Source organism: Labeo rohita, chromosome 11, assembly GCF_022985175.1.
Source record: "Labeo rohita strain BAU-BD-2019 chromosome 11, IGBB_LRoh.1.0, whole genome shotgun sequence".
Lineage (NCBI taxonomy): Eukaryota > Metazoa > Chordata > Actinopteri > Cypriniformes > Cyprinidae > Labeo > Labeo rohita.
In genome coordinates this window covers 13,482,523-13,508,804 of record NC_066879.1, presented here as the reverse complement: position 1 = coordinate 13,508,804, position 26,282 = coordinate 13,482,523, and the positions used below count along the sequence as shown (strand labels likewise).

Sequence of the window (26,282 nt, the reverse complement as noted above, 5' to 3'; positions counted from 1 at the left end):
GAAGTTGCACAATATTTTATTTTTATTCCAATTTATTGCAGAAGTGCACTGCAAGCATGTTTATGAACAGTATATCAAATTATTTTTCTGGTTCACAGGACCATATTTTAGATACAAGATGAGTTATTTTGAACTATATGGTTATTTCATGAAGTTAAAAAAACAGGAAAGTTTAAAACATTTACATCAAAATGAGTAAAACAGCTTTCAGTGTGGATCTAGTCAAGAATAAGCAGATCTAACCTTTCAGTAAATAGCACCGTTAGCTTTCAGCAGCAAAATAAATTAGCTGAACATGTATATACAGGTAGAAAAAACTTCCTTTAAAAGATCCTTTAAAAAACAGGAGAGAGTTTTATACAGCACATCCCTGAAAACGTGAGCGGATTCAAAGCATGAATGAATTCACTAAAATACTTTAAACTGGAATCAATGGAAAGCTCAAAACTGATATAAGAATGATTGTGTGTTGATTGTAATAAATCTATCCAATGCACGCAAGCAATACTTAGAGTCTAGTTTAGTCCAGTCTAGTGAAAACCAGTTCAGAGTTCAGTATAGTTCAGTACATCAGTCTCTGGTCCAGCGGCAGACTGTCCTTCAGACATTTGAGCTGCTCTTCACCCAGTTTGATCTTATCCTCCAGTTTGCGCTGCTCAATGATGAGCGCTGACTTCATTTTGACGAAGTGCCGGTAGTCTGCGAGACACTCTTCGCTGAGGTGACTGGCCAGAATCTCATAAACCAGACGTTCCCTTCGGTCCAAGTTCTCCTTCAGCTCTTTGGCGTCTTCGTGCTGGCGAATCAGCAGTTTGCGTTTCTCAATCAAAGTGTGCTGAAAGTACGACACACAAGTGTTGTTTATTGTACAGAACAAATTACTGAATTAGGACTAATTCAGTCAAACATCTCCAAGCTTTTAACTAAAATGATAAAGTTGAATTTAAACACATTAATATCAAGTTCTTTGACAATATGGCCACAATTTACTAAAATGAGGAAACAAATTAGTACAACATGGCAAAAATTTACAAAAACGAAGGAACAAATGTATTCTATGCGACTACGATTTACTGAAATGAGAGAACAAATTGGTTCAACGCAGCTGCAGTTCACTAAAACGAGAGAGCGAATTGGTACAATGCGGCTGTGATTCGTTAAAAGGAGAGAGTGAATTGGTACAAACGCAGCTGCGATTCGTTAAAACGAGAGAGCAAATTGGTACAACGCGGCTGCGGTTCGCTAAAACGAGAGAGCGAATTGGTACAATTCGGCTGTGATTCGTTAAAAGGAGAGAGTGAATTGGTACAAACGCAGCTGCGGTTCGCTAAAACGAGAGAGCGAATTGGTACAATTCGGCTGTGATTCGTTAAAAGGAGAGAGTGAATTGGTACAAACGCAGCTGCGATTCGTTAAAATGAGAGAGCGAGTTGGTACAACGCGGCTGCGATTCGTTAAAATGAGAGAGCGAATTGGTACAACGCGGCTGCGATTCGTTAAAACGAGAGAGCGAATTGGTACAAAGCGGCTGCGATTCGCTAACACGTCTACAATTTACTAAATCAAGGGAACTAATTAGTACAGCGCATATGCAATTCACTAAAATGAGAGAATAAATTAGTACAACACGGCTGCGGTTCGGTAAAACGAGAGAACGAATTGGTACAACGTGGCTGCGATTCACTAAAACAAGAGCGCGAATTGGTACAACGCAGCTGCAATTTGCTAACACATCTACGATTTACTAAATCAAGGGAACTAATTAGTTCTATGTGGCTACAATTTGCTAAAACGAGGGAACGAATTAGTACAACTCATATACAATTCGCATCTGCAGATGCATCTCATTCATACCTTCTCATCCGCTGATGTTCCCTCCTCCAGGTTGTTCAGGGCGTTTTCCACGCGTGCCAGTCGGCCGGACAGTGACAGCAGCAGACTGACCACTTTGTCCAGGTCGCCCACAAACATGCGAAACTTCTCCATCTCATTGGGTTTGCAGACGGTCTGTACGGTGGCCTCCACTTCCTCTCCCAGAACGTTATTGTCTTGCATGTCCTCCTGCAGGCTTTCACGCGCCTCTCGCAGCACCTGCAGCTTCTTACTTAAGCTGTCAATCAACTCTTGCTACAAAGAGACAGAAATGACAAAGACACACTTTAAGAATTAAAAACATATGTAACAGATATATAACAATCCTGACAGAATATGTTATTAATGCAGGGATGCTTGACTGAATAAATGTAATTATTTTCCAAATTAACAGATTTATGCAGATTTTAAGCAATGAGAATAAATAGATGCACATAATTATTTATATACTATGCCATGATTTCAAGCCTTTTTAAAGATATTTTTAGTCATATACAGTTATATACAGATTATGATCTGCACTGAAATGTAAACAGTGTAAGTGTTTGTAAATGTTGTAAATAATGTAAAATGTTTGTAAAATGAAAACAGTGTAAAATGTTTGTAAATGCTGTAAATAGCATAGAATGTTTGTAAAACATATATATATATAAGGTAAAATGTTTGTAAGACGTTGTAAATAGTGCAAAATGTTTGTAAAATGTAAATGGTGTAAAATATTTGTAAATGTTTGTAAAATGTTGTAAATGGCTTAAAATACTCAAAATGTAAAAAGCATAAAATGTTTGTTAAAAGGTAAAATGTTGCAAATAGCGTAAGCTTTGTAAAACGTAATGTAAAATCTTTGAAAATGTTGTAAATAGCATAAAATTTTTGTAAAATGTAAAATGTTGTTAATAGTGTAAACATTTTGTAAAATGTTAGTAAATGTTGTAAATGTTTGTAAAATGTGAATAATGTAAATTGTTAGTAAATGTAAATTTGTGTAAACAGTGAAAAAAGTTTGTAAAATGTAGTGTAAACTCTTTGTAGAATTTTGTAAAATGTTGTAAAATGTAAATAGCGTAAAATTGTTGTAAATTGCTGTAAATAGTTCAAAATCTTTGTAAAATGTTGTAAAATGTAAATGGCGTAAAATGTTAATGTAGTAAAGTGTTGTAAATAGTTAAAAATGTTTGTAAAATGTTAGTGTAACATGTTTGTGAAATGTTGTAAATAGTGTAAAATGTTTGTAAAATGTTGTTAAATGTAAATAGCGTAAAATGTTAGTAAATGTCGTAAATTGTTGTAAATAGTGTAAAATATTTGTAAAATTTTGTAAATAGTCTAAAATGTTAGTAAATGTTGTAAAATGTAAATACTGTAAAATGTTTGAAAAAATGTTGTAAATAGTGTAAAATGATTTAACTCAAACACCTTGAGAGCAAAAAACTTGCCTGTTTCATTTATGACTGATTATACTATATATGCAGATCATTACCAAATCAACTAATCTTTAACTATTTTTTTTCTGTTCTCACTGAATGCAAAAATTCTGAACAAAGCAACAAAGTTACAACCGAATATGTAATATGTGGAGCAGCCAATGAGAACATCTATGGGAGGGGTAACAAGAACAACACAAAGTCAAAACAAAGCAACAAAATGGACATAATCCTTGTACCTTCTTGCTGGACAGGTCATAATCGAGTTCATCCTCTGAATCCTGTTCCTCCATGTGCTCCTGCATGTCCTTCATTTTTATTAGCAGCTCTGCTTTGGGTGCAGATGTGCTATAATACGACGAACTGCTCACTAATGACACTGATGACGCCATATTGTCCTCCACCCTGCAGAAATCAAACATTCGTGTGTCAGTAAAAAGGAAAAATCTGGAGGGAAAATCAGTAGGTCAATATAGTTTAATCATTCTCAAATACGACGGTTTCAGATTTAAGGTCAAGTATGCTGTACTAGTTGTGTGTGTGTGGTGTGTATCAGTAGAGGGCAGTGGTGTATAGGTTTTCAGTCTAAAGCTGAGTAAAACAGATAACTGAACTAGGTTACGACTCCAATTGCTGTTGATGAAGAAGAAATGAGAAATGACATAACAGAAAATGTCACATAAATATCACAAATCATAATCTGGCATATACTTTAATACTCAATACCAAAAATGCAAAATAATGTCATCTATATAATATGAAGACTGAACATGTATTTGAGAGATTCTCAGGCAGTGTACCTCTGCTGTGTATTTTTGGGAGAAGTCTGTTTGGAGGATGCTTTCCTCCTCTGCTGCGCTCCCTCCAGGAGCTGCTCCCCCTGTGGAAATATTCCCTCCATCAGATCCATGGTAGTCATCATTTTACTCTGATCCAAGATGTCCACTAGACTCTTGTCCTTCCCCATGATATCCCTGGCCAGCTCCTCTCGTTTCAGATCCTCCTCAGAGTGTTCGCCCACACCATTGCTCCTCACCCGCTCTTTATTGTCTTGTACCAACTCGTCAGCCTGATGTTCTGCATTTCTGCTTGGATCCGGGCGGGTGTAGGCAATAAACGGTGACTTTGATTGCTCTGGAGAATCTAGTTTTTTTAGCTGGCCAGTTTTAGGCACCTCAGAGCATCCAGATGATTCACCCTGTGGCAGATAGTTGCGATTTTCTCTCTCTGAACCATTTTCGGTACAAACGATCTGTATGGGGACCTTCCGCCCAACAGTGTTTGGCTCTGATGTTTCCTCCTTCTTACTACTGCAAAAGGAAAAAAATGGCAATAATGATCACCTTAAAATGATCATCTTAAAAAGTATCTAAAACTCTACTTACTTCTGCACAGCTGCAGGAGGTTCATCTGTGAGCCTCTGTGGAAAGAACTGAGGAGATGGAGAACGTGTTCTGTTGGCTGAGGTTACCGTCAGATCAACGTTCTGCTTCGGAGAAATGAAGGGACCACCCAGAAGATGTGGTTTGTGAGATAATGTCCCCTCAGTGTCTGATTTCTGATTGTCCTCTGGTGCAGCGAGCTGGCTTTTGTCTTTCTCCAGATGTTCTGATGGACATGGTCCTTGAGTTGGCTCAGGGGAAGACGTCTGAACCCTAGCTTCCTGGGAGGCTCTGAAAGGGCATGTGGTTTCTGGTTGTTTGGGTTGAGCAGACCTCTGCGGTTCAGGACTTTTGTTTTTAGGAAGCAGTTGCTCTGACACGGGAACCTGGAGATGATGCGAGGAGAAAGGTGGCGGATGCCTCGTATCAAGTCTGGGATTCTGGTTGGGGGAAAGAGCCTCCATGTCACTTATCAGAACGTTCAGTGTGATGGACTCTAGAGGTTCGGAGATGTTGAGCAGACCATGCTCTCTTTCAGATACACTGTGATGTTGAAATTACAATGAAACATACATATCATTAGTCTTTACATGAACAGATCACTGAAAATATAGACCAGGGGTGCCCAAACTCGGTCCTGGAGGGCCGGTGTCCTGCAGAGTTTACACAATACAACTGCCGGGAAGTTTCTAGTATGCCTAGTAAGCTTGATTAGCTAGTTCAAGTGCGTCTAAATGGGGAGCTAAACTCTGCAGGACACCGGCCCTCTAGGAATGAGTTTCACTCCTGATACAGATGGATTGATCACCAAGATAAGGCAAAAAATCCTTACCTACTGATACGGGCCTCTTGTTGGTCCTTGGGTTCAGGTGGAGATTCCACAGGAGACTTTCTGGTTGGCAGAGGAATTTTCTGAAAGAAATGTGGATCTGTTAACACAGATGCCAAAGATTCTTCTACCTGAAGGACAGACCTATCTTCATCCACTTTGTCAGTAGCACTGACTCTTTACAGCTGTTTCCGAACAATACAACCCAATCATCTGCTTCCGCAGAGAAAACAGTGTATCTAATGAAATGTAGATACACTGTTCTTTATGAAGTTGGTACCATGTTTTGGCACCAAAGACATTATCAGTATCATGACAAAGCAAAGGATCCTCTTACCTGTCCGTAGAAGTCAGCAGAAGGAGAAGAACGGGATCTTTCATGAACACAAACTGTGCTGCTTGATTCCTCCAAGCCTGAGTCGAGGATATTTTCAGCTGAATGATATCTGCCTGTGGTTCTTCTTTCCACTGGCTTCTTCTGCATGTTCCATGTAGCTTCATATTCTGCAAATGTACCAAGTCGTTGTTGCTCCTCAGTATGAAGATCAGAATGGCTTGATTTACTCTGTTTTAAGGGAGATTGATGGATGCTTTCAGTTTCTCCAGTTAATCTAGTCTTCCTCTCATCTTGGTCTTCAGTGGGACTGAGCAGGGATTGCTTTGCAATGGGCCTTTGGTGAACTGGTTTGCAGGAACTTTCAAAGAACTTATATCGGTCCACAAAGGACCCAGCTGCCTTATCCTCTACTCCTACTTCATTGATCTTGTCTGGTTCGGAGAAGGAGTGTATCTTTTTATCCATGGGAAACCTTTTACGCCCCCCAATGCGAGTGACTTGTCCATGGACAGTCCCAGGTTTTTTAGGAGGTTGACCCAGTGCAATTTCATTCCCAGGAAGCTCCAGGTCCCTCCTCATAAATGACGTGGCCTTCAGAACTTTGGCTTGGGCTTCCTTTAGATGATCCTTGTAAGTGTTGGAGAAGGAGCCATCAGAAGATGATGTGGAGTTCTCATTGGACTTCCAAATGTCAGAGTCCTCCTCAATTTCACTTGAGCAGGTCAAGGTAGCTGCACTTCTGCTTTTCTGAAGCTGGGCCCTCTTCTGTTGGATCTCGTTGCGTAGAGTCGTGGCATAGCGGTCACTCCGTCTTCCCTGTTTGCCACCAATGGCATCAGTTGATTCTTGACTTCCTCCTTTGGCTGCCACTGATTTTTCTGCCATCTTCTTGCTCTCTTGGGCCAAAGAATGCAACAAAGGTGTCTTGTATGGACAGATCTTCTGATCCTGCTTGCTGATCCACGGATTGTCCTGGTGGTAAGTGGATGCAGAGTGCTTCTGCTCCATCTGGTGATTTGATACATGCCTGAAAGGCTGTGACTTAACTCCATCTTTCTTCTTTGGAGTCTCTCTTTCCCCAGAGCTGGACTTTGAAGTCAGATGATTTGGGGATGTAGCTTGAGATGAAGGAGGACTGATGGTCTGTTTGTTGTAACTGTTGGAGCTCTTGTTCTCAGGTACACTGAGGTACAGTTGGGGATACTTAGTCTTCACAACCTTTTGAGAACCAGCAAAGCTTCTGTCTGAGGCACCTTGGGTGGTTCCCACTTCAGACCTTCGTTCATCTTTCATCCAACCCTGCGTAGGTGATTCCAAGGATGGCTGCTGGGCAGTGATGCAGTAGTAGCGGAAATGAGCCTGGCCCTCATGGTTAGGGTCAAAGGCCATGGAGGTTCTGGCTTGGTTTCGACTGCCAGTGTTGGTGGGCAAATCTTGAAGGCTTCGGTAGTAGCTCCCAACGCTCTGGATCTTTGGTGAACATGTGGCGTTGGGGTGTGCAGAAAAGGTACTATCATCGCTGTGTTGTCTCTGATGCTGAAGTTCATATGTAAACGGGTTCTGGCCTTGTCTAACATCAGTGCTTGACTTGGAAAAGAGTTTGGTAGGGTTTAGCTGATTTGGGTAGTCCTCAACCGAAAGATATGGCTGAAGAAAGTCCTTCTTTGGAGGTGGGTTGTAGCTGTGTCTCACTTCATGCCCTCGTTCACCGTCCAACTGTTGGTCCACAGCTCTGCAGTGAGGTTTCTGTGGTGGATACACAGAAAGTCCTTCAGGGAATGATCCCACCAAGCTCTTCTCATGAACTCTGGTGGCCGTGAAACTATCACTACGCAAGGGTGGAGAAGGAGCTTGAGTAGTGGACATCTTGTTCTCAGGAATATGCCACACGGGTCTATGATTGGATCTCCCAGTGGAGGAGAATTTGGAGCTAGCTTGCTCCTCCACACTGGGACTCACTCGTCCACCGTTGCCCATAGGGATCTGCAGGTATCTATGGCAGTCAGTGGGAACTCCTAGATCACTGGGAATGCCTCTATAAAACATCCCTTCTGTATTAATGACACACCGAGGTGCACCGTGGTCAGCTGTGCCTGATAAAATCGTGTTGCATGCAGAAGTAGGTTTGCTGTTGGCGCTCTCAAGCACTGGGTGATCTGCTCCACCGTTGGGTTTGCTCGATAACGGTTGCTCTTTGGAGAAAGCGTGAGATGGGGGCTCTACACTTTCCATATTTCCCACCGAGCTGAACTGGCAGGATACTTGTCGCAGATTGGTCTGTCCCCAACAGCTAGTGAAGTCTTTCGAGGGTGACCTGATAAACGAAGCAAATTAATGATGCTGATTGAGTTGAATTTATATTACATATAAACCCTTAGAATCTCACCCTGCATCATAGTTTGTCTGCCAAGTGGGGTCAGGTACAGGGTTGGGTTCAGATTTTGGAGTGTCGCTGGTAGGGTTATCCGTGGATTTAGCGGAGTGCCACGAATGGGGTCTACATGATGATTCATTCCTCCTGAAATAAAAATAGAGTACTCTACTACTTAAAACCAATTATCTCACCATATTCAAATGCACAATAGCATCCAAGAGATCGGTTTTCTTTTTAAATATCATGAATTGTGAATAACAGTGCAATCCTTTCGTATAATAAAAGTTTCATGGTAATTACTCATTTAGCAGCAAGTGACATACCCTTTGAAGCGGTTTTTCCTGAAATGCATGTGAGGTGGAAAAGGAGGGGGAAAAATCATCAACACACGAAACACAAACGGAATATCTGTTTATTTTTGACATATGATCAACACTAAACAACAATACAGCAGGAAACACTGAAGAGGCTCACTGGATCACAGGTTCTATAGAAGCCAGTGAAAATGACACACGATAATCATCTTAAGCGTATAATCCCAGTCTTGCACGTGAACAGCACAGCTACAGCTAAGACGCCACATGGCAAAGGATGTGATATGGGGGTCCGGGCCGGGATGGACGGACTGATGGGTGATAACTACAGGGTTGTGAGGGGCTGGGGTCACGAGACAAATGTCAACAGCTGCACGATACCTCATAGAACTTCTTAAAATCTTGGTGAGAAAGTTCCTGGCCACATGTACTTCACTTTCTGCAGGCATTGTTTGCGTTACAATATCCACCATTTTAACTTTCCTGCATGACAGTGAAGAGAAAACACAGTATATACTGTAGAACAACTAGTGCATAAAAAAATATGAATTGTTGTACAATAAACATTAATTCTTGCAAAAAATATTAAATTAAATAAAATTTATTACAGAGTATTAGCCTCGTCTACTGCTATAAACTATTGCATATTGTGATGAAAGTGTACCATCATCACTTCTTCCGTATTTATCACATAAAATGAGCATGCTTCACTAATTTCCAGTCCGCTCAGGGTAACTGGGGTAAAGCTTGTTTCCGGATGGACAGAGGCCACCATATGCTGAACAACAGTGAAGTGACTACATGTGATCAATGGGAGCTTAGCCTTTCAGTCTGTCACAAAGGAAGATGAGCAGCTACACATTCCTCTCAATCTGTCGTCTGTCTGAGAGAACAATCGTCATGTCGGTTCAGAATAATGAGCGATATGTCAGATCAAGACATCAAGGTTATAGTTAACAAAGCCTGAAATGAACTTTAAAACCATTAAAAATAACTTAAACATTAACTGAAATAAAATGCAGTATATAAACTACTAAGCTACTAAAAATAACACAAAAACACAACAAAATTAACTTTAAACTTAAAGTGAAAACAGAAAATATAAACGTAAAAACAGATTCAAAATACTAATAAACCTTAAAAAACGTTATTAAAAAAATATATATTTTAGCTACTTGCCAAGGCAACGTTTCTCATTTTTATTTAGTTTAACTTTGTACTAAAATAACTAAAATGAAAATAAAAATGAATAAAAACTGTATTGAAATACATGCTAAAAATGACAAACACAAAAAATACTAAAACAAAAAAAAAAAGATTTAACATATTAATGATAACTGAAATAAACAGAAATAAAATAGAAAAAAATGTTTTATTTCGGCTAGTTGTCAACATTTAATTTTAATTTAGTTTAGCTTGATGCACTAAAATAAGTAGAATTAAAATAAACTTTGAAAAACTATTGATAAACATTGATTTAAAAAAACATTGATAAAAAAAACTACTAAAAATGTCAAAAATAAAATTACATTTTGTTCAATTTTAAAATTAATATGATGCTAATATTTAAAACTATATGCACTACTCCTACACTATGTTGTTAGAAAAATATTCAATATTGATGTAGTTTATCTAATCAGGTGAAGATGTCAGTGAGTCTTTCAGGTCAAGAAAAAACAACATCTAAACTTGAGTCTTTTGATTGCAAGTCACTATACAAATGCAAATGGCTAATGCTGAAATTGTCAGGGAGACAGAAAAAGCTGCAAGAACATCCAAAAGTCGACAGAAACATCCTGACCAGAAACAAAAAGCACTTTTTAAAAAGAGAGAGTAACTATTGCAAAACTGACTGCTTGCTGCCAATGTCAAAGCAAGTTGGAAATACAATAAAAGACTAACCTTGCAGCCTATCAAACTAAATTACAGCTTAAATTAATTTTTTTATCCTCTCAAGCAGAGGTGATCTTACTAAAAAACACTTAGGCATTTTAACTTGAACTCACTTTAGCATCATATGCAGCAGTTTTTGTAGAGAAATGCACGACAACAAACACTTAAAAATGTAAGAACTAAGCAACAATATGCTGATGGACAAACTTACCCAGTTTCTTGACAGTAAACCTGGTTTAAAGTGACAGAAGTCATTTATTTAACATCCTTGACAGCATTGACTTTTCTTGGCTGCATATTTTCCCATTAAGTCACATTCCTCTGATGCTTTTAAAAATGTGCGGACGCAAACAAACCTCTAGGAACCTTAAGGCATGTGCGCTGTGGAAAGACCTGCACCTAACAGCTAATGCAGGTCAAGCGTCCGGCCTTTAACCCACATATATATGCTCAAAAACTAGTATGATGCAAGCGAAGCACCTGAAAACAACACAAACAGTGAGTATGTGACTGACGGCGCGTCCCAGTCATCAGCAGATTTCCTTAAGAGATTATAGACGTCTGAGACGGGGAGGAGCGAGGAGTATTATAGTAACACACTCCGAAATCTGCTGATCTGATTGGCTGAAGGTTTGTCACATATCAAGTGCATATGAAAGTAGAACTGAGAACATACAGACAAATAAACTTTTTAAACAGATAAATAGTAATAACTAAAAACATTATTATAGATCATTAATAAATACAAATGATATCTAAATGATGCTAAAATGTAATATTATTTGCACTAATCCTATACTGGTGTTGTTAGAAAAATATTTAAAAATATTATGTACTTTATCTGAACTCTGTTTTGTGTATTTAAATTGCAATTTTCTTCAAAAACTGATTTGGCAAAGCCCAGACAACCAGTATTTCTGAGTGACAAATACAGCATATATTAAAGAAAGTGAAAATAAGTGATTTGCCAAACACTATCAAAACACCTTTTAGTGAGTCAGAGTGTTAATGAAGCTCTGGCTGAATTCTCGTTAGCTGAGTCAGTGTGATGATCCTGGACTGAAGCCTGAATGCAGGCAGACGGACACAACAATAGAAATGCAGGGATAATCAGCAGCGGGATTACAGTTTATACAGACACACAGAGCCCAACATACAATACACACTCGCATTTCCATGCATACTCTGTAAACATCACATTTTTAACAGTAAAAGACTGCAAAGATGCTACAGTAAGTGGTAACAGTACTGTGACGAACTTTATTAGATCTAACTGAACATTTCATGTAATTTCACACTAAAATACTGACAAATGCACAGCGTTTCAAAATGGAAAAAAGGTTTTTGTTTTTTTATAGAAATATCTGTGTTTATTCTTAGTTTTTTATTGTCAGTTTTGTACATTAGGGTTTGATGTTATATCATTCATCTTATGTTGTTAGATGAATGTTTCTTATATTATTTTAATGTTCTGTGTTTCCATGATGGCGTTTTGTATGTATCTTTAGTTTATTAATATCCTCAGCTCCTTGTGATGAACTTTGAGTCATCATGTGGTTTTCTCTTTACTGCCTGTGTTTTATGGTGTTTGTCAGTATAACATAAAGGAAAAAGGTATATCAGCATTATTTCAGTTAAGGAAATGCATGTTTTTACTGTAAATGTAAACTTAATCTGTAAAATCCTGCTACAATGTAAAAGATATGTTTAATTTTTTGTAAATAAATCAGATTACTGGACTTAAGTTCTGTTTTTAATTTAAAGTGTTACTTAAATTTACTAGCAATTTATGAGTGAAAATTGTTTCTACACCAACAGCTGCTATTTTAACCATAAATGTCATTGTTTTTCATAGTGTATTTATGATCTGAGGCAGGTTTTAGCTAATAAATATATTCCTATAAAAAGAACTGTGGCAGTACAATGATTACACCTGCTCAAAATAAAAGTTTTAATTAGCTATAACTGAAATAAAACAGTCAGTGAGTTTGATGTGAAGCTAAAAGCTAATAAGCATGAAAAAGAGACTGAGAAAAGCAACTTTTTTCACAAAACAAGTTCTGTTGAACAAGGCAAGCCAATGACAGTGAAAACAGTAGAGGAAGTGTGTTTGCACCCTGATCCTGTACAGCTGTGTGACGGAGGACACCAGCACAAACATCACACAAACACAGACTATCAAAGAAGAAAGATCTCAAGAGGAATCTCACAGCGATATGTTTAAAGCTCAAACTCCACACGACCTCCACAATCCTGAGAGCAAACATCAGCGCAACCGCTAGTTCAGAAATGACTAGAATTGAGAATGATCAAGCTTAAAACACACAAAAAAACTATAAGGCAAGACACTACAGCTTATATAGGGTAAATTGGGTTAAAAAAAATTAACAGACATCACTGCACTTCTACATTTGATTGTTTACATGGCGAACTGCAAATTTAGTATTACAAATTCTGAAATATTACATTTAAATATATAAATAAGGTATTATCTAATTAAATAAGCACTAATTTGCACATTTCCAGAAGATAAATCTAAACACTGGATAAAACCAGATTTAAAATTCTTGTTTGATTCTGTTGACATATTAGTTTTAAGGGTTTTTACTGAAGGGATTTTTCATTTCTCTTTTTATCACTTCATAAATTAGAAAACACTGTGAAACAGACCGGAAAAAATACATTTTCACTCTGTTTTTTAGGAACAAAATGTTCTACAAACCAGAGTGAATGATATATGAACAAACTCCTCAGCAAAAACCTTCAGAATATAGATAAGAATAAAACTGCTAAGTTTGGTGTTTATATATGCTGCTGAAGTAGAGGTGAAAACTTTTAAAAATATGTATTGTAACTGAAATCTACAAAGGCAAATAGACAAAGTGCAATACTAAAATCAGTCTGAATGACATATAAACAAACCCCACAGCAAAAACCTTCAGAATATAGGCAAGAATAAAACTGCTAAGTTTGGTGTTTGTACGTGCCGCTGAAGTGGTGGAGAAAACTTTTAAAGATATGTTTTTGTAAGTGAAATCTATAAACGCAAATATATAAAATGCAGTAATAATATTAGGTGAATATATATGAACAAACCCTTCAGTAAAAATCTTAAGAATACAGACAGGAATAAAACTGTAAAATTTGGTGTAAGTGTTGCTGAAGTGGAGAAAGAAACTCAATTTGAGAAAACAGCCTTTAAAAATATGTATTAAAATTTAAATGTATAAATGTAAGTAAATAAAGTGCAATAATAAAACCATGCGAATTATATATGAACAAACCCCTCAGTAAAAACTTTCAGAATACAGACAGGAATAAAACTGTAAATTTTGGTGTATGTAAGTGCTGATGAAGTGGAGGAGAAAACTTTTAAAGATACGTTTTATAACGAAAATCTATAAATACAAATAGATAAGATGCAAGAATAATCTCAGGTGAATGATATATGAACAAACCCTTCAGTAAAAATCTTAAGAACATAGACAGGAATAAAACTGTAAAATTTGGTGCATGTAAGTGCTGCTAAAGTTGAGGAAAAAACTTTTAAAGATATGTTTTGTAAGTGAAACCTATAGATGCAAATAGGTCAAATGCACTAATAATCTTAGCTGAATGATATGCGAACAAACCTCTCAGTCAAAATTTTAAGAATATAGACAGGAATGAAACTGTAAATTTTGGTGTATCTAAGTGCTACTTAAGTGGAGGAAAAAACTTGTTTAGAGAAAATACCATCAAAAACAGACGCAGATAATTAAAGTGCAATAAAATTAACATTTAAATGTATTTTGCTTTCTTTTTTCGCACTAATCTGAAACAGCATGTTATGAAAAGCCAGAAATTAAACCATAACCTCAAAATTGACCAGTGCATGAAAAAAAAACAATGGTTTTGCCTGTAGTGTCTTGCCTAAAGTTTTTGCAAAAATCATCTAATAGTAAACTCAAACATTCATTTTAAAGCTCTATACTCTTATGTTTTGTATGTCAATTCTTGTCTATTTTTAATTATTTTCTAAGGCACCAAGAACTCTTTTGAGACCCCTAATCTGTCAAAGAGCAACATATGAGTACTTACATTCCCTCTGCAAACAGCTTCTCTAACCAACTCCTGACCTATTCTGAGGACAAAACAAAACCTCCAAATCTACAATCAACAGGCTGTATGAGATCAAGTCCTGCAGTTTCTCTAAATATGGCAGCGTCTCAAATCCCTGCGCTTCACCAGCTCATGATGTAACAGGTGTCACGGCAACCGAGGACAATCCGAGACGACAACGACGACACCGCAAGACCACAAACACGTCTAATGCAGGGTTGTTATGGTTCACTACAACTTCATTTAAACCATAAAAAAATAAAAAAAAATGTTAAATGAATATATAATATAATATATTATAAATTAATTAAATTAATATATAAACAACATGTAAAATGATAAAAAATAAAAATTAATATAAACTAAAAATGTTTTATACATATATATATATATACACACACACACACACACACATACATAGATATACATATATATATATATATATATATATATATGTATATATACACACACACACACATATACATATACATATACATATATATATACCGTTCAAAAGTTTGGGGTCAGTAAGACTTGTAATAGTCTTTAAAGAAGTCTCTTATGCTCATCAAGGCTGCATTTATTTGATAAAAAAAAAACAGTAATATTGCAAAATGTTTTTACAATATAAAATAATGTTTTTTATTTTAACATACTTTAAAATAGAATTTATTCCTGTGATGAAAAGCTGAATTTTTATCAGCTGTTACTCCAGTCTTAAGTGTCACATGATCCTTCAGAAATCATTCTAATATGCGGATTTATTATTAGAATGATCAATGTTGGATAATATCAACAGTTGTGCTGCCAAATATTTTTGGAACCTGTAATTTTTTTTTTTCAGGATTCTTTCATGAATAACAAGTTTAAAAAGTACAGTGTTTATTCAAAATATAAATATTTTATAACAATGTAAATTATTTATTATTAACTTTTAATAAACTTTTAATTATTAACTTAATACATCCTTGGTGAATAAAATAATTAATTTCTTAAAAAAAAAAAAAAAAAATGTACTGACCCCAAACTTTTGAACGGTAGTGTATATATACACACACTTTTCTTTACTACAATTTAAAACTATTGTATTACTACAACTACAAAATTAAAGTGACAGCAGAAAACATAGAAACAAAGTCTAATTCCAAATATTATTTAAAAATATAATAGTATCTTAATGATAATAAAATAACACTGGTCCTAACCACATTCATTTTATTTTATACAATTTTATGTGACTTCTATTAACAAATCAGCTGGAAGTATCTGGGTATCATTAATGTAAATGAACAAATATAAACTACATCAAGTACAGGTAAAGGCGTGTAAAATGACTTAAAGAGCTTAAAGAGCAGATACCTGTTGATGTGACTCTAGCGGATCAGTGTTTGCGTCTCCATAGTGGAACGTGCCGCACGCTGATCAGAGTTCAGCCTCGTTTGTTTGCTTACTATGAACCCAGAGAAGAGCACCAAAACAATGAGCTCACGGCCAGCAGCCAATCACAGCGCAGAATAAACTCACCTAGCCAATGGACTCATCCACTTCTCTAAGCAGAGGGGGAGATTATAGTAAAACACACAGTCTTCTACAGACACCAGGACTAAAACAAACATTTGAACTGGACTTTAACAGTCTCTTATGCACAACATTGCAACAAATTAAAGCATGCAAAGCAAAGCAAATGTTTTTTTATATGGCTGCATGTAAATCTGTCTGTTTTGTTTTCTTCCTGGTAAATCTTTGCTGTAATTGGATTCAGGGTTCAGGTGGCATCGGCTCAGATCACATGAGCTGGACGTGACTCTGATGCCGTAGTAGTGATCAGACTGAGTTGATGTTTATGTTTTACTGTATTTTTGTGCATAATGTTTCATCCACTTTAAAAAGTCTGACAAAACTACTACAATCCTAACACTGTCCATAAAAAAAGTGTCAGATGTTTCAGTCTTTAGTTCAAAAACTAAAGGAAATGTGTATTTAAATTAAGATTTCTAATACAAACAAATATGCATTTTGCAAACTTTTAATGTCTATGTACATTACAGTAGTGTTAAAAAGGAATTTGACACTTAAGTCACATAAAATATCTGAATTTCAGTGCTTTAGATGCAACATATCAAAACAAATGTCATTTATTGTAAAGAAAGATGCACATTTTACAAACAAAACACTGCACTTTTTTGTCAAATGTTTATACAGTTTGTTGACAATTTAGACACAAAGTAGTTTGTGAAAGAAGGCAGAGTTATTACTGTTAACTAAAATGTATCCATTAAAAACATTTTTGTACGGAAATAAAATATATAAACATTTTATTTCAGCTAGTTGCTAAAATGTATTTTTTATGTAGTTTGACTTGAATTAAAATTAATAAAAACTATACAGACATATCAAAAAGAACAGAAATGCACTAAAATAAATCTAAACTAATCAAAATAATTAATTATTATTAATAAAAAATTATACAGACATTTATATAGTGAAAGATAGCAGTTATTATAGTTAATTAAAAATGTATCCATTAAAAAGATTTTTGTTTTTGTTAACTTAAATAAAATAATATAAAAACATTATTTATGCTAGTTGCCAAAAACTTTTTTTTTAACTTGAATTAAAATGACTAAACCTATACAGACATTTTTAAAAAAGAACAGAAATAAACCTGCTGCACTAAAATAAATCTAAAACTAATAAAATAAAAAATAAATTAATGAAAATTATATAGACAATTAAAAATATTTAAATAATAATAATTACAAATGATAACTGTAATTTATAAAGAGCTAAACTTTTTGTGCAACAACTTTAAGACATGTAGTATTGTCTATATTTCGAAGTCACTTTAAACTTAATGGCTTCAAAGGCACATGCAGATTTTACCAACACCACTAGATGGCCCTGTAGAGCCTTAAATGCTGTGATGGGCGTCTGGGTCTGTCCTGTCAAAGGAGAAGTAAGGCAGACCACTGTCTGTGTTTGTGTACAATATGCATGAACGAAAAGGACCAATTAAAGCTGCTCCATGACATTACAAACAACATAATTGGACATGTTGTACAGAATGTTTCTTGATCCTGTAAAACTGCACATTTTGGGAAAGATGCATTACACAAACTTTGCATTAAACAAATACTGGATTCTGAGTGCGGATGTTTTTACATTTCACCTGCCCATCTACAGGTTCATTAACTCATCAGGCCTCCACCGCCAGACCCACCAGGCTTAAAGGGCCAGTTCACCCAAAAATTAAAAAGTGCTGTTAAATCTACTGATTTTTATTTTTGGGTGAACTATCACTTTAAACTCAGGCGGTAGATTCCCAGAAGGCCTCTGACGACAGAAGTCTGGAGGCAAATGCGACCCAGACCTGCATATAAAGCCCAGCGGGGCCGTGATGACAGACAATAGCCGGCTCTTTGGGCTCTTTAGTGTGACGGCGTGAAGCAGCACACAATAATGATGGCCCTTTTGTTCTGCTCTGTCAAATAATGGTGTCAGCTACTCACAAACGTCACGGTGATTCTGCCATAACGCCTGTAAAACACAGAATGACGCTTCAGACCTGATCACAGTGGAGAGTGAGAGCTGTAACGGAGCTCACCGGACTGGATTCTGCTCCCGCTGCTGTTCTGTGCTACACAGAATGCAACAAACTATACGTGACAAATACAAATCACAACAGATTTAAATAAAAAAACATGAGTGGTTGGTCAGGGTGTTGCTATGCAGTTGCTAGGATGCTCAGGGTGGTTGCCAGGGTGTTACTATGTAGTGGACCTGTGTGCTTGCCAATGTGGGTTAGGGCTATGTTTATTAGATGGTTGTATATGTTTGTATAAGTTTGCTCTGGGTAGATGCCAAGGTGTTGCTATGGAGTTTATAGGATGTTTCAGGTGGTTGCAAGGGTGTTGCTATGCAGTTTCTGGGATGCTCTGGGTAGCTGCCAAGGAGTTATGTCATTGGTGGGATGTTCTGGGTAGTTGCCAGGGACAGCTGTTACTAGGACACTATGGGTGACTGCCAGGGTGTTACTATGCAGTGGTTGCCAGGGTATTGCTATGCAATTACTAGGATGTTCACAGTGGTTGCCAAGATGGTCAGGAAGGTTGCCTGGCAGTTGATATACATTAACTGGGAAGTGCTGGGCATAGTTGATGCCAGGGTTTTGCTATGCAGTTCCTAGGGTGTTTGGGGTGGTTGCCTGGGAATTTATATGTATTTACTAGAATGCTGTAAGTGATTGCCAGGGTGTTGCTATGCATTGGTTCTGAGTGGTTGCTAGGGTGTTGCTATGCATTGACTCTGAGTGGTTGCCAGGGTATTCCTATGCAATCACTACAGTGTTTTCAGTGGTTGCCAAGGTGTTCAGGAAGGTTGCCTGGGAGTTGATATACATTTACTAGGAAGTGCTGGGCTGTTGCCAGGGTGTTGCTATGGGGTTGTTAGGTTGTTCTTAGTGGTTAGCAGGGCGTTGCTATGCAGTCCCTAGGGTGTTTGGGGTGGTTGCCTAGGAGTTTATATGCATTTACTAGGATGCTGTGAGTGGTTGCCAGAGTGTTGCTATGCATTGGCTCTGAGTGGTTGCCAGGGTATTGCTATGCAACATATATATGTGTTATACATGGGCTGAATTTTTATTGGAAATTGGCTTACACCAGGTTAGGGAGTAAAACCAGGTTAAAATGTTGTCCTTTAAGGGAATATAAATGTAACTACCATATTAATCAAACCACTTGATAACTAAAGCATTCAAATCAGATCAAACGTCTAGCAAAATCTATGTGCACTTGTGTAATATTCACAGTTTGAGTGTCATTTCCAGACAGTCATACAGTGAAGCTACACCTTCCATCAGACGCTGAGGAGAAACTCGACACCGTGTGACCCAGCCCATCATTGTGGCTCAGCAACAATCTGCTCCATCTGAACACAGAGCACATATTATGGTCTGGCAAAAGTATCTGCCATAAACCTGGCAGCATAATGACAAAAAAAATCTCAGAGGAAAACTGGAATGCTTCAGTTCAGATCCAGAACGACTCTTACAATTGGTGTAACAAACAGTTATTAAAATGATTGATTAAGGTAACGATTATTTTTACATTGAATCTATTTATTATTATTTACTGATTAGTCAGTTAATCCTTACCAGTAACCAACCAAAAAATAATAACTGTAACTTCTGCCATTAATCACTTTAATTTAAACATTTCTCATAAAATACTTACTTTACAGTAAAATAATATTCCAACAATTAAAAGGCATCTATCAGTAATATAAATGTCCAGACCGCATTCACAGTTGCTAGGGTGCTCAGATTGGTTGCCAGGGTGTTGCTATGAGTGGTTGCCAGGGTTTTGACATGCATTTGCTAGGATGCTCTGGTTGGTGGCCAGGGTGTTGCTATGGGTGGTTGCTATGCATTTGCTGGAATGCTCTGGGTAGTTGCCTGGGTGTTGATATGGGAGGTTGCTATGTATTTACTAGGATGCTCTAGGTGGTTGCCAGGGTGTTGCTAAGTATTTGCTTGGATGCTCTGGTTGGATGCCTGGGTGTTGCTATGAGTGGTTGTCAGGGTGTTGCTATGCTATAGACGCTCTGAGTGGTTAGCAGGGTGTCACTATGCATTTCCTACGATGCTCTGGTTGGTTGCCAGGGTGTTGCTATGCATTTGCTAGGATGCTCAGGTTGGTTGCCTGAGTATTGCTATGAGTGGTTGTTAGGGTGTTGCTATGCATTTGCTAGGATGCTCTGGTTGGTTGCCTAGGTGTTGAAATAAGTGGTTGCTAAGGTGTTGCTAAGAGTGGTTGCTAAGCATTTGCTAGGATGCTCTGGGTGGTTGCTAGGGTGCTCTAGGTAGTTGCTATGGGTGGCTGCTAAGCATTTGCTAAGATGCTCTGGGTGGTTGCCAGGGTGTTGTTATGACTGGTTGCCAGGGTGTTGCTATGCATTTGCTTGGATGCTCTGGTTGGTTAAAGGGGTATTGCTATGCAATCACTACAGTGTTTTCAGTGGTTGCCAAGGTGTTCAGGAAGGTTGCCTGGGAGTTGATATACATTTACTAGGAAGTGCTGGGCTGTTGCCGGGGTGTTGCTATGGGGTTGTTAGGTTGTTCCTAGTGGTTAACAGGGTGTTGCTATGCAGTCCCTAGGGTGTTTGGGGTGGTTGCCTAGGACTTTATATGCATTTACTAGGATGCTGTGAGTGGTTGCCACAGTGTTGCTATGCATTGGCTGTGAGTGGTTGCTAGGGTGTTGCTATACAGTTTCTAGGGTGTTCTTAGTGATTGCCAAAGTGTGGCTATACATTGACTCTGAGTGGTTACCACAAGGGGTGTTGCTATGCTATGGATGCTCTGTTTGGTGGCCAGGGTGTTGCTATGCATTTCCTAGGATGCTCTGGTTGATTAAAGGGGTGTTGCTATGCTATGGATGCTCTGGGTGGTTGCCAGGGTGTTGCTATGCTATGGATGGTCTTTTTGGTTGCCAGGTGTTGCTATGCATTTCCTAGGATGCTCTGGTGGTTGCCAGGATGTTGCTATGCTATGGATGGTCTAGGTGGTTGCCAAGGTGTTGCTATGCATTTCCTAGGATGCTCTGGTTGGTTGCCAGGATGTTGCTATGCTATGGATGGTCTAGGTGGTTGCCAAGGTGTTGCTATGCATTTCCTAGGATGCTCTGGTTGGTTGCCAGGATGTTGCTATGCATCCTAACCCATTTGCTTTTATACTGTGACATTTTTCCAGATAAAAATAGGATATTCAAGAAGAAAACTTTGGGTGGTTTTGGAATTCAAAATGGCATATTACTTATTCTATTTCTGCTGTATATTTATAGGACACAAACAGTCTGATTCTTGTATGCGATTCTGAATTCTGCCAGGTGGTTGCCTGGGAAACCAGCAAATCGGGTCAGTTTTGATCTTGCGTGGACATCAACAGCGAATCCTACCGTTTTATTCCCAGAGAGAGCGTCTTATGTGAGCTTTTCACCAGACAAATGGCCTCCAGTCTGTAACCGCTGAGAAGTACAGAGTTCACGCTGACTATCTCGTCACCGATCTGAAGTCGACCCAGCGCCGCTCGACTCCCGTCCTCCACCTAAACAAACAAACACACACAAACAAACATCAGCACTGGGAGAAAAGCTTACAGGAACAGCTACATCTCCTTTACTGCAAAGCCCTGATAACAGACCCTGGACCAAAACCACCAGTGACAAAGCGGCCCTTTTCTGCTGGTGTTTGACATGTCTAGAGTTATATATGGAATATCTTATTGCAGCTTCCATGTTGAGATGGATGTGGTTTGTGTCTCTGCCGATTGCAGATCTGCTAGAAGTTCTGCTTAGGAATGATACATGATAGGAAAAAACACTGTTAGCATCATTTATTTCTTAAAAACAAATATATTCAACATAAAACCATATAATAAACTCAATTCACAGTTATTTTATTTGTTCAAATTGTAATAAATTATTAAATTGCTACATTTCATAAAAATTATAATAATTTATATTATTGTTGTTGTTGATGATTTCTGTATAATGTATAAGTGTATAATTTAAATGTCTGTTTTATGAACAAAATGATGAAAAAGTGTTTATATTAAATCAGAAAAACTGTAAAATACATAAAAAAATAAATTTATTAGGTTTATTGATTTATTTTGTCTAACAGATTTATATTATAGGGTGTATATATTTATTTATATAATATTCAAAGTAGTACACAAAAAATATGTATAATTATATAACTACAAAATATTTATAATACATTTTAATTACTAATATTTTATTGGAATATATTTATAAAAATATAGATATACATTTTGCTTTTTTTATTATTACATTTAATTTTTAACCATTTTATCATGATCCAAAAATATTAAAATGGAATTTAAGAAAAAAACAAAATGAATTTGAATTTGTTAAATGTCTGTTTTATAAACTAAATAATAAAAACATAAAGTGTTCATTTTTTTAATAATAATTAAATTGTACAAATTATTTAAAAAAATGCAATTTAATATAAGTGTTTTTTGATCATTATTAATTTTTATTATATTAATAATATTTATTATTTGTAATATATTTAATTTAACCTATTCTAAACACATTAAAATGAAATATATATATATATATATATATATATATATATATGAAAAATGTAATTTAATAGAAATGTTTTTGATTATTTTGATTATTATATAGTTCCTGTGTTTATTATTTTTTACTATTCCATTGTAAAAATTATTTAAGAATTGAATTTATTAGAAATATTTAAGTATTATATTTTAACTTTTTCTATTTTGTAATTATTATTATATTACTTTTTTATTTATTTATTTATTTATATTCATGTTTAATTAAATTAATAAAATAAAAAATAAAACTGTGTTTGTAGGGTCCTGTTTTAATCATATTTAGACAAATGTCAACGCATGAGTCATAAAGTCAGTTCACTGTTTGCTTCAAAGAACAATATAAGATGGAACGAGGAACACATGGGACAAGGACAGTCCAACATCGATCCTACAGGACCTTGATGAGAACAGCAGCAGGGACCAAAGCTAAGAACATGAACAAAGAACTCATCATTGAACGTGCATGAGCGCTGTGGTAAAACAAGCCTGAAAGTATCTTAGGAAACAGTATGAGCTCCTATCAGATGCCATCAGCTGCGTTTCCTTCAGAAACCCGAGCACAGCTTTAAATATTCAGCAGCTCGAAACGTTAGATTACAGCTCGTTTCACATCCCTTAAATTCACAGCAGCTGATTTCAGATCAGTTTAGAATCATTTCCTCTGTGCCGTATATAGTGCACACTCAGCAGTGCTCAGAAATGTGGATGAAGTGCAGTAATGCAGTGAACGATGAACTGAATTCAGAAACATGACAAATGTTTATTTTGGTGGATTTCTTGTGCAGCAGTGATGTCTCACATTAAACCAACAGTAAAGGACTGCACAAGAATTAAGTTACAGGAAATTACAGAAAGAAACGTTGGGAATTTCAATTAGATGCAGTTTGTTTATTTTCATGCAGCTTAATCCACAGAGACGCCAACAACAAATGCTGTAATGTGAAAAATCAACCAGCTATTTTTGGTGAAAATCCACAGGAAGTTAAAGAAAAAAAAACATGTGTCAATGTTAAACGTCAAGCGTGTTTGTGCAATAAATGAAACTTGATTTGATAGCTTGATTTCTAATGCAATGACGTTCACACATCCACACAAGTGACTTCAGTGTCCAAATAGCTTTTGGCAACCCTCTATACATTTAAATGTCTGTTTTATGAACAAAATGATAAAAAACATTATGTGTTTGTTAAGGTCAGCATGGAATGAAAATTCACCTTATATATTTTCTAAATGCATATTATAGATATTACAGTAAACAGTTCCCCCATGCACGTTTCATTTAAATAAATAAAAAAAACAGCAACATTTAATCAAAATATCATAATTGCAGTTCTTGCTCATCTGAATACACTTTTGTGAGCCACGCCCACATCTCAACATCCAATCAAAAACTGATGCACAGAACCAAGCTCCACCCCACATTTATTCTTTTTTCAAGAAAACATAAACAAATATTAAAAAGAAAACTAAATAAATATGATGTGTTTATAGAAAAACAAATAACAATAAAAACAAATAATAATAATAATAATAAAGATTAAAATATATAAAAATGAATTTTAAAACATTATTTAAATTAATAAAATGTTTTGTTTAACACATAAATAATGAAATTAAAATAAAAGAATCATTAAAAAATATAATAATAAAGATTAAAAAATAAAAGTAGAATTATATTTAAATAAATAATAAAAAAAATGTACACATAATTTGATAACCATAAATGAATCATAAAATATATTAAAATAAATAGAATAAATAATAAGTTACAAAATCTAAAACTACATAGTAGAAAAATAAATAAATAAATATTAAAAACAAAATTTAATAAACGTGTTAATTGAAAAACACATAATAATAAAAACTAATAATAATAGAGATTAAAATATTTTTAAAAACTAAATTATATAAAACAATATTAAATTAATAGCATTTTTTAAATAAATACAGAAATAATTAGATTAAAATTAAAAAGTATAATAATAATAAAGATTAAAAAATAAAAACAGAATTATCTTTAAATAACTAACAAAATTGTTTTACAATACATACTCTGATGACCATAAATGAATCACGAAATATATTCATATAACTAGATTGATCATTCATTAATTCATTCATTAATTAATGAGTTACAAAATCTAAAATTACAAAATACGTAGAAAATAACAAAATGTAATAAATAAGTGTTATTAGAAAAACTAATAATAATAATAATAATAATACAGATTCAAATAGCTTTAAAAAATTATATAAAACAATATTTAAATTAATAACATTTTTAAAATAAATACATAAATAATTAGATTAAAATAAAATAATCATTAAAATGTATAATAATAATAAAGATAGAATAAAAATAAAATTATATTTAAATAACTAACAATTAAATTGTTTTACAATACATACTTTGATAACCATAAATGAATCATAAAATATATTAAAATAAATAGATTAATTATTCATTAATTAATGAGTTACAAAATCTAAAATCACAAAATAGAAAAATAAATAAATATTAAAAAGAAAATGTAATACATATGTTTTAATAGAAAACACACACAATAATTATAATAATAATAATACAGATTAAAATAGCTTAAAAAACTAAATTATATAAAACAATATTTAAATTATTAACATTTTACATAAATTAATATATAAAATAAAAGAAGAATTAATAAAAAGTATAAAAAGTATAATAATAATAATAATTAAAAAATAAAAATAGAATTATATTTAAATAACTAAAATGATATTTTACAATACATACTTTGATAACCATAAATGAATCATGAAATACATTAAAAAAATAAATTAATTAATTAATTAGTCAATCACAAAATCTAAAATTATATAATTGAAAAAAATAAATGAATAAATAACTTTACAGTACAGTACTATAGTGAGTAGGAAAAAACTTAATGCAACTACATATTTATGTTTAAAAAAAACACTAATAATAAAAAAAAATACATATTCTTGTCAAATAATATTTATAAATATTTTTTATTAATTTTTCAGTTTATTAATTGGGTTTTTATACAAGAAAAGTTACAGCTGTCTTTGAAATGTCAGAATGGGGGTCTCTCACATTAGGATGATCATATTTGGGGGCCTTTGACATTTAAAAGACTGAAACCCCCTGCTCTACCATAAAACAAGGAATGCTTATCACCAGTATTTACTGAAACATCCTCACAAGTGTGTGATGAATGAAATACCTTGGTGATGAGCAGCGGCTCGTGATACTCCAGTCCTCCTCTGACAGTGAAACCCCACGGAGACCCGCCGGTCAGTAAGAGCTCCACAAACTCCACACCTCCATCATCATCATCCACATGCTCTCCTGACAAAACTTCACAAGACACTCTGCTGTTTACAATCTCCATGACTCCAACAACAGCTCACACAGCAGCTCCATCATACAAACTATCCAGGTAAAGCTGACAGGAGCCGCTGCTTTCTCTCATTTTCTATAATCTCGGTTTTCAAATGCGTTTCCAGCGAGAATAAAAACAAAAACACCTGCAGAAAACGATCCTAAACTAAACTCCACCAGCGCGTTTCAGCCTTCAGCGTCTTGAATGTAGTTTGGCGTCTGGTCTGC

General features: G+C 35.4%; 1 protein-coding gene across 5 annotated transcripts; it reads right to left on the bottom strand.

The window, feature by feature from the left end:
* On the bottom strand, window positions 1–26,282 carry shroom2b (shroom family member 2b). Of its 5 annotated transcripts, XM_051122791.1 has the most exons (10): window positions 25,897–26,282; window positions 21,480–21,628; window positions 8,231–8,362; window positions 5,845–8,158; window positions 5,511–5,590; window positions 4,682–5,221; window positions 4,097–4,606; window positions 3,536–3,701; window positions 1,855–2,127; window positions 1–835 (listed from the first exon to the last, which is right to left on the bottom strand). In XM_051122791.1, exons 1-10 carry the CDS (start codon window positions 26,062–26,064, stop codon window positions 563–565), a joined length of 4,605 nt encoding a protein of 1,534 aa, XP_050978748.1. In that variant the 5' UTR covers window positions 26,065–26,282; the 3' UTR covers window positions 1–562. The 5 variants fall into 5 exon arrangements, with proteins under 5 accessions (XP_050978748.1, XP_050978753.1, XP_050978751.1 ...); XM_051122796.1 differs by lacking the exons at window positions 21,480–21,628; window positions 25,897–26,282 and adding an exon at window positions 15,886–16,010; XM_051122794.1 differs by lacking the exons at window positions 21,480–21,628; window positions 25,897–26,282 and adding an exon at window positions 14,506–14,733.